Raw genomic sequence first — 16,082 nt, 5'->3', positions numbered from 1 at the left:
ACAGTCAATGTTTATTTATTTTATTTTATTTTTTTAGGGGGGTAACAGTCAATATTTATTTATTTATTAGATTAAATTGTTTTCTTATATAATAAAAGTGAGCTTTTGTTAAACCAAATAATGTGTTTTTTTCCATATACAACAACCTATCTGGACTCGATAAGAGAATCGATAAGGAATCGGTTCGATAAGAGGATTCGATAATAAGACTCGAACTCGATAATTTCTTATCAAACATCATCCCTACCCATACTCCAATAAAGGTTCATCTGTGGTGTACAAAAGTAAAGACAGTAAAGTAATCACTTGTTTGTCACGGTTGTTTCTGGGCACGACCATGGTGAATACATTTCTACCAAATATTTGCATAGCGAGAGCATAAGAAATAAGGTTGCTCAAGAAAAGTAGCTGGATGATAAATCACATCCGAAACGCAATTTTTAAGTATTCCGATTCAAAATTGATTAATCGTTTCTTGAAGAAATTAAATATTAATAATAATAATAAAAAATTGACAATCAATTTCTAAAAATAGTTTTTGCGGCTATCTCTGTACTTACTCTGCTCGTACGTGTTGTACGTCAGCAGCCAAGAGGAGCTTTAATTTTTATACCCACAAATAAACTGCGAGAATCGTTGTGAATCTAATAGGAATCAAATCGTCACTCCAAGAATCGGAATAGAATCGTGAGTTGTAAGATTCACATCCCAAATGAAAAACAACTTTAAATAGGTTTTTAACAGCGTAGTAACACCCACATCGTCACATTTATACTCGTAAAGTCAATCAGCGGCCATGTTACTAAACAGTTTGCTTTGATTGTTTTTCTTCCATCGAGCGGCTAATACTACCGGTACAATAGTGTTGATATTTGTATCATGTTCGGTCAATTTTTTGCGTTAAAGTACTTAATTTATGCAAAAAAAATAGGTCGAATATGCTTAAAAAACTACGATCCGCGATAGGGTGAAGCCGCAAACTTTTAAGTGTGACTGTAATTAAATCTGCATACACGGGTGTGGCTGTAGGCAACCTCCTGGTATTGTTTGTTTTGTTTTTTTTACAAACTACATAACTCTGCATGCCCTTAGAAAATGTCGCTAGTCAGCTGTTGGTGCAAAACTCCCACGTGTTAGTTCAATCAATCAATCAAAGTTGATTTATATAGCCCTTAATCACAAGTGTCTCAAAGGGCTGCACAAGCCACGACGACATCCTCGGCTCAGATCCCATTTGTCGTATTGTTTTTGCTTTCTATTTCTATTCTAACATTAGTTCTATTGCGGCTGTGTTGTGTCATTTACTTGTCAACTAAAGACCATGTGGTCAAAGAAAGCTTTGTGTTCCTTTTCAACTTTTCACCTGTACTCCAAATTATGATTAAAAAAAATTTAAACTTGAGTTTCTAAAGTAGGGAAATACTTTTTTTCCCAAAGATTGTCAAATTACCTCTTTACGATTTAGGTATAAACATCTAAGCTACACTGCAAAAACTGAAATCTAAGTAAGATTAAATATCTCAAATAAGGGTGATATTTGACATTTAACGTACACTTATTCAGCCTGTTGTTCACTATTCTTTATTTATTAGGGTCCGCACAGGACCATTTCAAAAGGAATCCCAAAGGGAGTCCTTTTGCAATGGGACGAAAGGACCCTATTGAATTTCTAATGTTTATTATTATTGCAAGTTAATAAAAATACCACACCCCAAAAATCAAAATTGCGCTCTAGCGCCCCCTAGGAAAAAATAAAAACAAACTGCCTGTAACTCCCACTAGGAAGGTCGTAGAGACATGAAACAAAATCCTCTATGTAGGTCCGACTTAGACCTACATTTCATAATTTTACATCCTCGGGCAAAAACCAACAGGAAGTTGGCAATTTCCCCTTCAAGACAAAATTGTACTAAAAAAACTCGTTTTTGCCTCTTTGAGCTGTAATTTGACCCCCTTAAAATACTTCAAAACTCACCAAACTTCTCACACACATCGGGACTGGTAGAAATTGCGATCTCAAAAAATAACCGAACCCCGAAACTCAAAATTGTGCTCTAGAGCAATTTTTAAATACAACAGAGAAAAAACTGCTTTTTAGAGGAAAACTCGGACAAAACTGCTTATAACTTCCGGTAGGAACGTCTTAGAGACATGAAACAAATACCTCTATGTAGGTCTCGTCTAGACCTACATTTCATAGATTGACATCCTTCAGCGAAAATCAACAGGAAGTTTGCTATTCCTCCTTCAAAACAAAATTTTTGTTACAACCGGTCACCAAACATCAAACGTTATCTCCTCTGAGCGCGTTTGTCGTTTCGGCTTCAAACTGCTACAGGAGAGAGATTGAACCCTTCTGATTAAAAGTTGAAGAAAGAATTTTAATACGTGCTACCGTTTTGATTTTACAAGCCTTCAAAGACCCGCAGCACTGATGCTGCTCCGGTGCCAAAAATGACAACGGAAAATGCAATTTCTTCTTTTTTGTCCTCAAAATTCTACACACAATACCCTATAATGACAATGTGAACTCAGACACAACTTCCTCTAACTCCCAGTACGAATATCGTAGAGACACGAAACAAAAACCTCTATGTAGGTCTCACTCAGGACTACCACTGGACAAAAGTATTGGGACACCTAGGACTAGCACCTGCCAAAAGGCGGACCCGTCCAACACTGCTTGCAGCTTTAATTTTAAATTGCCTTTCAAATGTCTATTCTTGGTGTTGGGTTTATCAAATAAATTTCCCCCAAAAATGCGACTTATACTCCAGTGCGACTTATATGTTTTTTTCCTTCCTTATTATGTATTTTCGGCAGGTGCGACTTATACTGCGAAAAATACGGTAGTGAGAATATACTTATTTTAAGGTATTTTTGGGTTCATTGAGGTTAGCTAATTTTACTTGTTTCGGAAAGTCTTGACAAGCCGAATTTTCTTGTTCTATTGGCAGATAATTTTGCTTAGTTCAAATAAAATACCCCTAATTTTTTTATTTTTTCTTCTTGTTTTTAAACACTAACTTTTTGCAGTGTACAACTAGCATGTGACATGATTGTTTATGTGCATTTGTAGGGAGTCTGTCTGCATTAGTCTACCAGCACTCCATCACACCCATCTCTTTGCCCTGTGCACTGAAGATCCTCGAAAAAGGTCAGCAGGCTTTAAAAGTCTAACTTGTGAATCGTTACGGTGTATGCACCTTGTTCTGACATCAAGTCATGGTGGTCTCCATGTTGTCAGATCTGATAGGAGACGTGCAGGAGCTTCAGCCAGTGAGCAACATCAGCACCGCCGCTGACCTCCTCAAGCAAGGAGCAGGTGAGTGCACTCTGTATGCTCTAGAAGTGTGATTACAGGGGAGAGGGATGCCGTCTCGTTGTTCAGTTGACCGACTCATCGTTAATCCTCAGCCTGCAACGTCCTCTACCTGAACTCTGTGGAAACGGAGTCTCTGACCGGCCCTCAGGCCATCGCCAAGGCAACAGATGCGACACTGGGCCGCAGCCCTCGTCCCGGCGCCACCGTAGTCCAGTTCAAGGTGACGTCGCAGGGCATCACGCTGACGGACAGCCAGCGCAGGTACCAAATATCACCTTTAAATAGATCGTACATATTATTCGGTTTTGGCAGTCATTACATGTAAAACTAACAACTTGGAGTACTTAGTGTACGATTTGCAATTCTTCCCAAGAAATATAAACAAAGACAATATTTTGAGGAGTAATATTCATGCCGAAATGTAAGGTTTTTAATAGAGATGTCCGATAACATCGGACTGCCGATATTATCGGCCGATAAATGCTTTAAAATGTAATATCGGAAATTGTCGGTATGGGTTTCAAAAAGGAAAATGTATGACTTTTTAAAACGCCGCTGTACGGAGTGGTACACGGACGTAGGGAGAAGTACAGAGCGCCACTACACCTTAAAGGCACTGCCTTTGTGTGCCGTTCCAATCACATAATAATCTACGACTTTTCACACACACAAGTGAATACAAGGCATACTTGGTGAACAGCCATACAGGTCACACTGACGGAGTGGAACACGGACGCAGGGAGAAGTACAGAGCGCCACTACACCTTAAAGGCACTGCCTTTGTGTGCCGTCCCAATCACATAATAATCTACGACTTTTCACACACACAAGTGAATACAAGGCATACTTGGTCAACAGCCATACAGGTCACACTGACGGTGACCGTATAAACAACTTTAACACTGTTACAAATATGCGCCACACTGTGAACCCACACCAAGCAAGAATGACAAACACATTTCGGGAGAACATCCGCACCATAACACAACATAAACACAACAGAACAAATACCCAGAACCCCTTGCAGCACTAACTCTTCCAGTACGCTACAATACACACCCACCGCTACCCCAAAAACCTTGCCCCCCCCCCAACCCCGCCCACCTCAATGTCCCAAATTCCAAGCTGCTGTTTTGAGGCATGTTAAAAAAAAGAATGCACTTTGTGACTTCAATAATAAATATGGCAGTGCCATGTTGGCATTTTTTTCCATAACTTGAGTTGATTTATTTTGGAAAACCTTGTTACATTGTTTAATGCATCCAGCGGGGCATCACAACAAAATTAGGCATAATAATGTGTTAATTTCACGACTGTATATATCGGTATCGGTTGATATCGGAATCGGTAATTAAGAGTTGGACAATATCGGAATATCGGATATAGGCAAAAAAGCCATTATCGGACATCTCTAGTTTTTAGGATTTTTGTCCATCCCAAAGTATACTTTGCATGTGTCTGAACGGGATTGTCCGGGGTGGTGTAAGGCCCTCCCCCACGACATAATGTCCAATCACCGTTGTGCTTCTCCGTCACATTGTTGTAAGTGGAGCCCAAAAGAATAAAACATATTCAAAAAATATGGCCAGCACTAGCATAAAAGTTGAAAGACAACATTTGGAAGAAGCAGCAACTTCATTCAAATGCACCTAGCGAAAGATTGGATTTCACTGCTGGAGCTCATGTTGTCTTGCTTGGGGAAATTCTGCCCTGACTGGGGACTCGCAGGCACAGAATGAATGACTGTTTCCAGACTGGGAGAATAAACTTACTGTACCTACTATGTTAATCAGAAGAAAAACAACATTTCTACATGTTTCTATTTTTAAATCGCACTGTTTACTCTGATACCAGTCTTCATATATATTATGTACTAAAAAAAACCTCTACAGGCACTTTTTGTTCAAATAATTTTTGATTTTGGATAAAAACAATGTGTTCCTGAAAAAATAATTATGTTTTTTTGTGTGTTGGAACACATTTCACACTACCTCAAATTCCAAAAACACTTTAATGCAGTGCTTCTTAACCATAGCGTGGGCCAAAAACATCTGTTTCTCAGCTGTAGCGGAACTCAGTTGAAATACACTTTTCACCACTTCTGGCAGTATAACAATCTCAAACAAATATGAGAAGTCTAAAGCTAAAGTTTCTTCAGCGCTAAAAATGATGACTAAAGTGGTGAAGCTGTATTTTCATTTGCACTTACATTTTATTCACAGTTTATTTACGAAACATATTATTCCTAATAATTTAGTTAGAATTAAAATTATTTTAGCGATGCATAATTGTATGTACATTTATTTTTTATCAGTTTTCATGAGTCCCTTCTTTGGCAGTATATTGAATTGGTATTTATTATTGTAATCAGCCTGAGCTAAGTCTTGCTAATAATCTTTGTGATCAACACATTGTTTCATATCAATTGACAAGGTTGTAAACTCTGATCATTGAAGAAGGTCAAAATCAAGAGTAACAATATTATTAATTCAGTGTTAATATTTTTGTAGTGGAAAAGTTGGGCCCTAAGGTCAAACAGGTTAAGAACCCTTTCCTCTAATGTATTTTCTTTAAACACAAGCTATTTGAGTTAAAATATTTTTTTTTGCAATGTTGGCTACTGCTGCTGGTGACTATTGGTGAGAAGCACTGACTTATACAAGCAGTCAAGGATTAAGAGGAAAGAGGCATTTGTTTAGTAACTTACCTCAATTTTTTATTTTTTTAATAGTATTTAGTACACCACTGATACTTTGTTTACTGAAGAATGAAAAAACTTCAAAAAAAAACCCCAAAACATAACTAGAAACAGTGGCCAAAACACCAGGGTTACTTGTACTTTTGCACCACTATTATTATTTATTGTGCATTTATACACATTTAATTTTTTTTATTATAGAGTGGAACTGTGATTTACGAACTTAATTTGTTCTTAAACATGGTTCGTACAGCGAAAAGTTCATATAGTGAAGCAGAGTTCCCCATTAGAAACAATGTAAATATGAATAATGGGTTCCAGCCTCGACATAAGTCAATATTTTAGTGAAGGTTTGTACCCTTTGAACACATTCAAGGGTAAAAACTTTGAACCTAATGTGTTCAAAGTTTTGCTAACAGCTGACCACCGTGATAGAACTCAAAATTAATCGCGATCACGATCATATAATGGCCCAGCCTTAGTACACAAACTGAAAAGCTGAGAAGTGACTAGGAAGGCAGACAAGGCCACGCCTCTGGTACAATGATGGAGCCCTGAGTTTTGCCTGGCAGGCATGTAAAATGAATGACTGAATGGAGCGTTCCTACACAGAGACATGGTTCGCACATGGAGGTATATTTGGCTCGATCTGAAAGTTCACAAATAGAGGGGTTCGCAATCAATCAATTACTTCTAGACCTCCACCCCAGATCCCACCTCACTCCTACCCACTTCTCCAAAGTGGGCTGGCTCAAGGTGGAGGACAGAGTTAAACAACTTGCACTGAGCCTAGTCTATAAAATCCGCTACACCTCCCTGATACCGAAGTACATGTCAAACTACTTCCTTAACGTAAATGACCGTCATAACCACAACACCAGGGGGTGCTCCACTAACCACGTTAAACCCAGATTCCGAACTAACAAAGGTCTTAACTCATTCTCTTTCTATGCCACATCAATGTGGAATGCGCTCCCAACAGGTATAAAAGAAAGGGCATCTCTATCCTCCTTCAAAACCGCAATAAAAGTTCACCTCCAGGCAGCTACAACCCTAAACTAACACCCTCCCCGGATTGCTAATAATCAAATGTAAACAATCAAATGCAGATACTTTTTATTATGCCTTCTGATCTCTCTCTCTCTCTGTCTCTCTCTCTCTCTCTCTCTATGTCCACTACTTGATGTCCATATCCCCACCCCCCCCCCTCTCCACACCCCTGATTGTAAATAATGTAAATAATTCAATGTGATTATCTTGTGTGATGACTGTATTATGATGATAGTATATATGATAGTATATATCTGTATCATGAATCAATTTAAGTGGACCCCGACTTAAACAAGTTGAAAAACTTATTCGGGTGTTACCATTTAGTGGTCAATTGTACAGAATATGTACTTCACTGTGCAACCTACTAATAAAGTCAATCAATCAATCAATCAATCCCTGTATATTATTATACTTACTTTGATCATGTGAGTTGATTAGCCCTGTCCCCAGGTCTAACGCACATTGCTGTCACACGTCTTCTTCTAGGGTCTTCTTCCGCAGACATTACCCAGTGATCAGTGTAACCTTCAGCAGCCTCGACCCCAAGGACAGGAGGTACAGACAGTAGACCACCCTAAACATTGTTGAAACTTTAACTAACCTAAACTCAGCACCCTGGATCACATGGCTGCATCTGTTGCTGTGATCCTGGCATGGCTGCTTGTGTATGTTCCATTTATGAGCTGCACGATCAGGAGTGTGTGTGTGTGTGTGTGTGTGTGTGTGTGTGTGTGTGTGTGTGTGTGTGTGTGTGTGTGTGTGTGTGTGTGTGTGTGTGTGTGTGTGTGTGTGTGTGAGTGAGCATGCTGGCTGCAGCTGCCTGAGCCTGCTCTTTCTTTCTCGTTTGAATAGGTGGACTAACACAGACAACACCACTGTTAAGTAAGTGCTGTTGTTTGTTGACTGGTATGACGACGCATGTGGTAGATAATAGTAATAATAGAAATGAGCTATAATGATGCACACGTGTGTCTCAATAGCAGTTGCATGGCATCAAGACTGTATGCCTGGCAAAAATATTCATTAGTAGAAATAATAATGTAAAATAGTGTTAATCTTCGTGCTAACATTCTTCCCTATCTCCCATCCTCGCTCAAGAGTTTTTGGTTTCGTGGCCAAGAAGCCGGGCAGCATGGCGGAGAACGTGTGTCACCTGTTTGCCGAGCTGGACCCCGAACAACCGGCCGCGGCCATCGTCAACTTCATCAACAAGGTCATGTTGTCGCAGCGCCGGTAGATCAGCTCATGGGACCGTTTTCAAGACCCAAAAGTAGGATCGTTACATCTTTAAACAATCCACGTCATCGTCTGCTGGGCCTCTATCACAAAGCTGCTTCTCTTATTACGTCGCCATGGAAACACTGAGCATGGAGATGATAACCTGCTGCTGTAGTGGCAGATTGAGTTCAAAGGATCAAGTCAATAATACGAGTTTAGTCCTACAATACTTGGCCACAGGATAGAGCGTGCACCTCTAAATCTATCTTTAAATTTCACAAAAGCACTTGAAAGCTCAAGAAAAGAAGACTAATATACAAAGGAAGGTATGTTTTGTAGGGGTGTACCGGTACATGTATTTGTATTGAACCGTTTCGGTACGGGGTTCCGGTTCGGTTCGGAGGTGTACCGAACGAGTTTCCACACGGACATATTAAGTAGCGTAACGCACGTTGTGTAAACAATGCACACCGAGGCACAACACACGGCATGCTAGCAGCTAACGGGCTACGATAGACTGACCATACGTCCTCTTTTCACCGGACATGTCCTCTTTTGCGGAGCTGTCAGGGCGGAGTTTCTTAAATGCCTCAAATGTCCGGCATTTTGAGTTAGGGGTGCGTGTATTTAAATGTACGTTCAGGGTTAAGAAGGGGTTAAAAACAAAACAAATTGTGCGCGCAGCAGCATTGGTGAGGGAGGGGCAGAGACAGAGAGAGCGAGAGAGAGAGTTATGATAAACGCGCATGCGTCGCCAGGCTCTGCTTTTTATCCATAGATTTATCACATTTAATTTTTTATTATCTATAGCAGGGGTGTCAAAAGTGTGCCCACAGCTAATGTTTTAAAGGCCCACGGCACATTCTAAAAAATACTATTAAAATAAACAAAAACATAACAAAAGTGAAATAAAAAAAGCTTAAAGGTCAAATGTAATTTAGAAAAAGTTTCAATGTTGACTAATAAAACAAAGCAGTTTTTTTTTCTTTCAAACTGTCATTGCTCAAAACATAAAATTGAATCAAAATCAATGTTATTATGAATTATTGACCTATCCAAGGTTCCCATTACTTCACATCAAATATTCCACTAAGAAAAATATTTTTGGTGCAAGATTTTGCAAATTTGGTAAATAAATAATCCAAAAATGTATATTTTGTTGTTTTCTTACTGTACCGAAAATGAACCGAACCGTGACCTCTAAACCGAGGTACGTACCGAACCGAAATTTTTGTGTACCGTTACACCCCTAATGTTTTGTTATTAGTTTTTACTTATCGGAATATGGTTAACTTCTTTTTACACTTGTCTGACAGTCGGGAATGTTATCAAAAGTGACATACAATATGTGAGTTTAAGATAAGAGTCAAGTATCGCTTTTAAATCCTGATGTTTGTTTTTTTTTACATTCAAACAAAACAAATCTGCCTTTTCTGTTTATAAAAGTGCTTTCTTAAGGACATTTTGACTATTTGCAATTCCACAATTTCCTGTGGGAAATAATATAAATGTTAAACTGTAAAATATGTGACAACTATAACATTTTCAATTGGATCATTTTGCTAAATTGTCCCACTTTCTCCTCATCTCTCATTTTTCTGCACTTTGGAGAGTCCCACAGATGGAAGTGAAGCAGCTTTGTGGTACCACTTGCCAGGGATGATCATAACCAGCTTGGTTAGTGCATTTGTAGCATCACAAACTATATTAACGCATCATAACCGACAGTAAACGAGACCAAAGACCTGTTATATATCTAGTTGTTCCTTTCTCAGCGCACATGCAGGAAGTGTGTTTCCACCACAGACTCTACTTATGTCAAAGCTCTAATGACAATCCTGTTTATCTCCCCACTCACTTCATGACAACAAACGGAGTCTAGTGAGCGCATGTTACATTCTTTTAACAAAGTGTGTGTGCAGGAGGTGCTTTGAAAGTATTTTATGGACTTGGAGTGTCGCTCTTAATTAAAAGGAATGTAAGTGAAACTGATGTGAGGGAGATAAGGCAACATGAGGAAAGGCGTACAGTGTTATTGTACAGTTCTTTTAGTGACTTTTTCCACACGCTTGTGTGTGCAAGTCACACGGTGGCCAAAAAATGTACTTAACCAAAGATGAAGCACTCTTTTTATGAATTAATACGCTTTTTATCCAGCTATATTTTTGTACTTAATGCCTCCTTGTATCTCTGCAATGCATTTATTTTAGTGAGAAAACACACTACGTTTATTACAGCAATAATATATTGTGGTCTTTGTATTTGCCTCTGTGTTGATCTCTATATTATGTAGTAATATATTTCCACAAGCAGCTATAGGACCATGTATGAGACATACAGTAAAAAGTTCAAAACTGATATTCTGCTATTTTGTATGCAAAAAAATAAGGAAGAATAGAATAAAGTGATAATGATGTGGTACCTTACATGCTTGTCATTCATGGCTTCTTTTTTTTTTTTTAACAAGAAAGTTTATTTACAGTTCCTTTAATGTTTCTTTGGAAGAAATAACACAAAATGATTTTTTTTTTTTAATCTGTTAAAATCCATCAGTCAAAAAAAAGTTTTTGTACAAAAAAAAATAATCTCCCTTAAAACCCCCACAAACACCTACAAATCTAAACGGATACTTTGAGGTTGTGCGTTTCTTGATAAACCTCACACAGCAAGACATGCAAGACTTTGTTAATAGCTTGAAGACACAATCCAAATACAGTGACGCACTTATGAGGCAGCAGGGTAGCTTCACTTGATCAGATCATAAAATGCTTGTTAGATGTTTAAAGCAGTTTCAAAAAACAAGCATTGTCTGCTAGAATTGCTTTTCATTCACTTAAATAACAGTAGTTTATGACAAGGCACTTTAGTCTCTTTTTCAAGAAAATACTCAAGTTGCAGTCCTGGATGCTCAATATAATATTGGCATCTGGGCAGTGTTAATTTAAATCCCTCAAAACCAATTCCCTTTTAGAGCTTATCTTTAACCCATTTTATGTTTCCACAACTTTGTCAGAGGTTGAGAATTGAATCTTTAAAAAAAACAGAAGCGATCATAAGATTCAAAAGCTGACCTTTCTTTGGAAGCTGCTGTATTCAAAGAAAAGATCATTGATGCTTCATCCCCTTTTGATTGTGCAGCTGAAGGTGGCTGCGGGCTGAGAAGGAATCCCAGTACTGCTGCATGGCGAGGTGGTGCGTGGTGTTGGAGCCGCAGTCGATGTAGCGATACGCTTCCAGGTTATTCTGGGACGTTCGCACCATGTGTGAGGTTTTTACTGAGGTTCTGCAAAACAGACAAGGCACAGCATTGACACAGGGAAACTGGCTTCCCCAATACTAATAAATAAAGTTTTGACACTATATTTCTCCTACAAAATAATCTGAAAAAGACAGGTCTGGTTTTATAGTTTATAGATGCAAACTGACTCCCCCACAAGCGAGCCTGAGCTTTTCTTTCTGTCACACACCAGTGATGTAGAGAGAGGCAGCTGTGACACAGACCCACATTGAAAAAGTGGATTAAAAAAGCAATATAAATACCTCTTAGTCACTGAAATGTGAAATTCAACCCACATTTTCACCAAAAATATGTACACATCAGGATTAACTGGCAAGAATGTTAAGAATTAACCCCACAACCATATTTTGCTTTTTTACTTGGCTCTTTTGAGTAATAGCAGTGATTATAATGAGGAAAAATGTGCTGACTGGAAAAAGGAGCCCGATGTAACTCAGGAAAGTGGAAAACGCGTCAAAGGCCTTGTTTCACACTGCAGGTCAATTCCAAATGTGTTGGCCATATGTGCCTGTATCGGGTTTTTTTCATGTCGATGTGAACAGAAATGCTCAAATCCGACCCAGGCCTCTTTTGTATGTGGATATAAATCAGATATGCCCGAATGCAGCTGAGGTAGGCTCCAGCACCCCCCGCCACCCCGAAAGGGACAAGTGGTAGAAAATCCCCAGCAAGAACATTCAGAAGCTGCAGTACATACAAAATATGTGCTGCTAGGATCCTGATGAGAGTGCGGAAATATGACCACATCACACAAACTCTCAAATCCCTTCACTCGCTTCCTGTTCCACTCAGGATTGAATTCAAATTCTCCTCACTAACTCACCAGTGCCTCCATGGAAATGTCCCCGTCTACCTTAAAGAACTGCTCACCCCCAAATCCTCCACACGACACCTCCGCTCCAAACAGGCTAACCTCCTCCAACCTCCAAGGACAAAGCTACGAACTATGGGAGATCGGGCTTTCTGCTCCGCTGCTCCCAGTCTGTGGAACGCTCTCCCTGACCACCTGAGGGCACCCCAGACTGTGGATGCTTTTAAAAAAGGCTTAAAAACCAATCTTCTTTAAAAAAAAACTTTTTATAGATTTTTATAGATATGCATGCTGGTTCTAGCTATTGGGCTGTTTCTAGTTTTATATTGTATTTATTTTTTATTATCTTTTATTATTATTACTTTTTTTTTTTTTTTTTTTAACACTGTGGCACTTTGAGGTTGTTTCTCAACGCAAAGTGCTTTTTACAAATACAATCTATTATTATTATGGATGGATGGATGTATCAAATGCAACTGCATTTTGAACATTCATCATCAAATACTGAAAAGCTTCATAATTGTTTGCCAAAATAGAAGGTTGCAAAATAAATAGTTGACTAATGATCAGAAAACAGGCGAAAATGTGTTTTTCACGTGAATGTTCCACTATTCCTGTCTCCGGCGACTGCTCGCCCACACGCTTTTCGGAGCAGACACCGAAGCAAATGTCCCACAAACTGCGACACCAAAAATGCTTGCCCTCTTCCTTCTTACTTTGTTATCTACATGCGATAATTTGGTTCAGAAAATAAATGTGGACTTTTATTGGACGAAATCCTTGAAATTGTCACAAATGCACCAGGACTGAGAACCACCAGAATTCTGTAAACACTGCAGCACATGCAACATCATGACGTCATGTCTGCAGGTGGGTCAGATTGGGTTCACACTACATATCGCATTTTTTGTAATGTGAAAGATTACATTAAAAAAAATGGGGTTTGACAAAAAATAATCCAAAATGGACATCCTACCCTGCAGTGTGAATATAGCCTCAGTCTCCGTTGCCAAGTCGGCAATAAAACAGTTTTACAAAATTTAAGGGTTAGTACACAAATGTATTGTTTACATGTTTTCTAAGGCACCTTTCAGAGCACTCAAGGTCGCCATACAGCACTTAAAAGCAGGCAAAAATTACAATCAAACAGTAAAAAATGTATGCATACCGTAAATAATGCTGTATAATGTTATTTTACTTTTTACACTTGTACGACAGTTAAGAATATGACTTATAACAACACTGGAACAGATTATTTCCGATGGTGAAAAAGTATCCTAATTCCAAACAAAAACAACTTGTGTATTTGACATTTTAAGGTTGTACTGCAGAGTTGTGGAAGTGAAAGTGGGTTACGGGCTAATGAATGAATGGATATCAACATTTTGGCGTCAGCCATTGAACTCTACATGTGGTCGTAGTAACATCTGGATAAATTGATATCTTAAAAGATGAATTTAAAGCGATACTTACTGCATAAAAACAAGAATGTTGTGGACCTTAATGCTGGGCATGGTGCAGAAGGCACTGAAAAACACACAAAGAACACATTGATATACTTTTGTTGGGACACTTCCCCTTTTGTGTACTGTTCAAATTCTAGTGTTTGTTCTTACAAATCAAAATTACTGTTATACATTTAGGTTTTCAATAATCTTACAAAAACATTTTTATGGGTTTTCCTCAAATGAAGAAAGGAGCCTATTACATTATATGCTACGTGTTGCAATTACCGTATTTTCCGGACAGGAGAGTGCGGCCGCGGCCACAAAATTTTCGAAGACAAAAATATTTTCCATATATTAACCGGACTATAAGCCGCAGATATATACGTTGTGAAGTGAGTTATTTACGCAGAAAGATTCTGTAAATGTTTATTTGCATACCTTAATTGTTTCCAAACGGTGCCTGTAACAGCAGCAAAACGGATAATCAAACAAAACAGAAGTCATCGTCATGGACCCACTAGCTGCGCTAGCTAGCTCTCCAATCAGCTAAACAGACTCAATAACGCCACGGTGACGTTTTGGTGAATTTACTGAGGAATTTGAGAAACTGAAACATTACAAAAATAATGCAATTGTAAGTTAATAATACTAATACAGTCATAAACATGTTTGCATATTAGCTAATGTTAATGACGCTGGCTTGATTACATTACAATAGCATGTATGAAAACACTCCTACAGACATCACACATGAGACGGTGTAGCAAGTATGAATTGTTTTAGTTATATTGTAACACTTATAAACGTTGCTTGGACTGATGAATTAAGAAACCATAAGAGTAGAAACACTATGGATGATTAGAAGACAATACTTTCGGTTCAAAGCACTAAAATGGAAGGAAATACTGTACACCAAAGTTGTAAAAATCAATCGGTACAAACCGATAACCGAATTTTACTTTAGAGATATGAACACGTCGTTTGGTGAGCCTCTGGATCGATCTATATGTAATATGGATTGAAGAAAAATCTATTCATTAGCTGCACCGTTTTATAAGCCGCAGGGTTCAAAGCGTAGGAAAAAAGTAACGACTTGAAGTCTGGAAAATACGGTAACAAGATTTGTCCAAGTACCTTTCTAACTTTTTAAGCAAAACGCCACGGTGACGTTTTGGTGAATTTACTAAGCAATTTGAGAAACTGAAACAATACAAAAAGAATGCCATTGTAAGTTGATAATACTAATACAGTCATAAACATGTTTGCATATTAGCTAATGTTAATGACGCTAGCTTGATTACATTACAATAGCATGTACGGATATGCATGAAAACACTCCTACAGACATCACACATGAGACGGTGTAGCAAGTATGAATTGTTTTAGTTATATTGTAAAACTTATAAACGTTGCTTAAACTGATGAATTAAGAAACCATACGAGTAGAAACGCTATGGACGATTAGAAGACAATACTTTCGGTTCAAGGCACTAAAACGGAAGGAAATACTGTAAAAATCAATCGGTACAAACCGATAACCGATTTTAACTTTAGCGATATGAACACGTCGTTTGGTGAGCCTCTGGATCGATCTATATGTAATACGGATTGAAGAAAAATCCATTAATTAGCTGCACCATTTTATAAGCCGCAGGGTTCAAAGCGTAGGAAAAAAGTAGCAACTTACAGTCCGGAAAATACGGTAACTAGATTTATCAAAGTACCTTTCTAACTTTTTAAGCAAAACAGTGGAATCTGTCTGCACTTTTGTTCTCCACTGGACACTTACTAGACGTACGGCGCACTGCTGCCGATCTCCACGCTGACCGTGTAGTTCACCTGTGCAACATTGAGGAGCAGTAAATCAAGCGAGCACGCAGGCACTACAATAAAATGTCTCCGGTGACGAGCGGGACATACCTGACGCTGACTGAGTGGCAAGATGGTGGTGGCATTGTTGAGCTGCTGCGTCCCGATCACCTTTTTCATGTAGAGCACCTGGCAGCTGACGCTCTGCACCCGCACCGAGAAGAAGTTGGGGTTGCTGAAATTGAGTGTGCTCTGATGGGGGCGGGGGACAGTCAAAGTAAATCACAACAGTTGGGGGGCGCACGGGAGCAAAAAAAAGGGGGCTGAAGCACATACTGTCATGTTCATTTGGACCATGTGGTTGGCGTGGTCAAAGTGAACCGTCACTGCCCGTATGCCGTCATCCAGCACCACGACTGAGC

The 16,082-nt window shown here is 38.9% G+C and overlaps 2 protein-coding genes across 4 annotated transcripts in view; one reads left to right on the top strand and one right to left on the bottom strand.

Moving 5' to 3' along the window:
* Positions 1-10,720, top strand: part of tns2a (tensin 2a) — a 175,144-nt gene extending 164,424 nt beyond the window's left edge. For 2 of the 3 annotated variants that reach the window (XM_062054650.1, XM_062054652.1), the window contains exons 23-28: positions 3,080-3,157; positions 3,248-3,325; positions 3,418-3,586; positions 7,563-7,631; positions 7,929-7,958; positions 8,175-10,720. In XM_062054650.1, coding sequence (XP_061910634.1) covers positions 3,080-3,157; positions 3,248-3,325; positions 3,418-3,586; positions 7,563-7,631; positions 7,929-7,958; positions 8,175-8,313 — 563 coding nt within the window. In that variant the 3' untranslated portion in view covers positions 8,314-10,720. The remainder of the gene's footprint in view (positions 1-3,079; positions 3,158-3,247; positions 3,326-3,417; positions 3,587-7,562; positions 7,632-7,928; positions 7,959-8,174) is intronic. The other variant, XM_062054651.1, reaches the window with a different exon arrangement.
* A 54-nt stretch (positions 10,721-10,774) lies between these two features.
* tmem106c (transmembrane protein 106C) overlaps positions 10,775-16,082 on the bottom strand; it is an 11,851-nt gene continuing 6,543 nt past the window's right edge. Inside the window, exons 4-8 of the mRNA XM_062054653.1 lie at positions 15,997-16,082; positions 15,772-15,912; positions 15,641-15,690; positions 13,877-13,930; positions 10,775-11,577 (exon numbers count right to left, since the gene is read on the bottom strand). The exon at positions 15,997-16,082 is cut by the window's right edge and continues 74 nt beyond it. Coding sequence (XP_061910637.1) covers positions 11,400-11,577; positions 13,877-13,930; positions 15,641-15,690; positions 15,772-15,912; positions 15,997-16,082 — 509 coding nt within the window. The 3' untranslated portion in view covers positions 10,775-11,399. The remainder of the gene's footprint in view (positions 11,578-13,876; positions 13,931-15,640; positions 15,691-15,771; positions 15,913-15,996) is intronic.

Source organism: Entelurus aequoreus, linkage group LG07, assembly GCF_033978785.1.
Source record: "Entelurus aequoreus isolate RoL-2023_Sb linkage group LG07, RoL_Eaeq_v1.1, whole genome shotgun sequence".
Taxonomy (NCBI): domain Eukaryota; kingdom Metazoa; phylum Chordata; class Actinopteri; order Syngnathiformes; family Syngnathidae; genus Entelurus; species Entelurus aequoreus.
The sequence above is the reverse complement of the archived record's forward strand: the minus strand, read 5'-3'. Positions and strand labels throughout refer to the sequence as shown.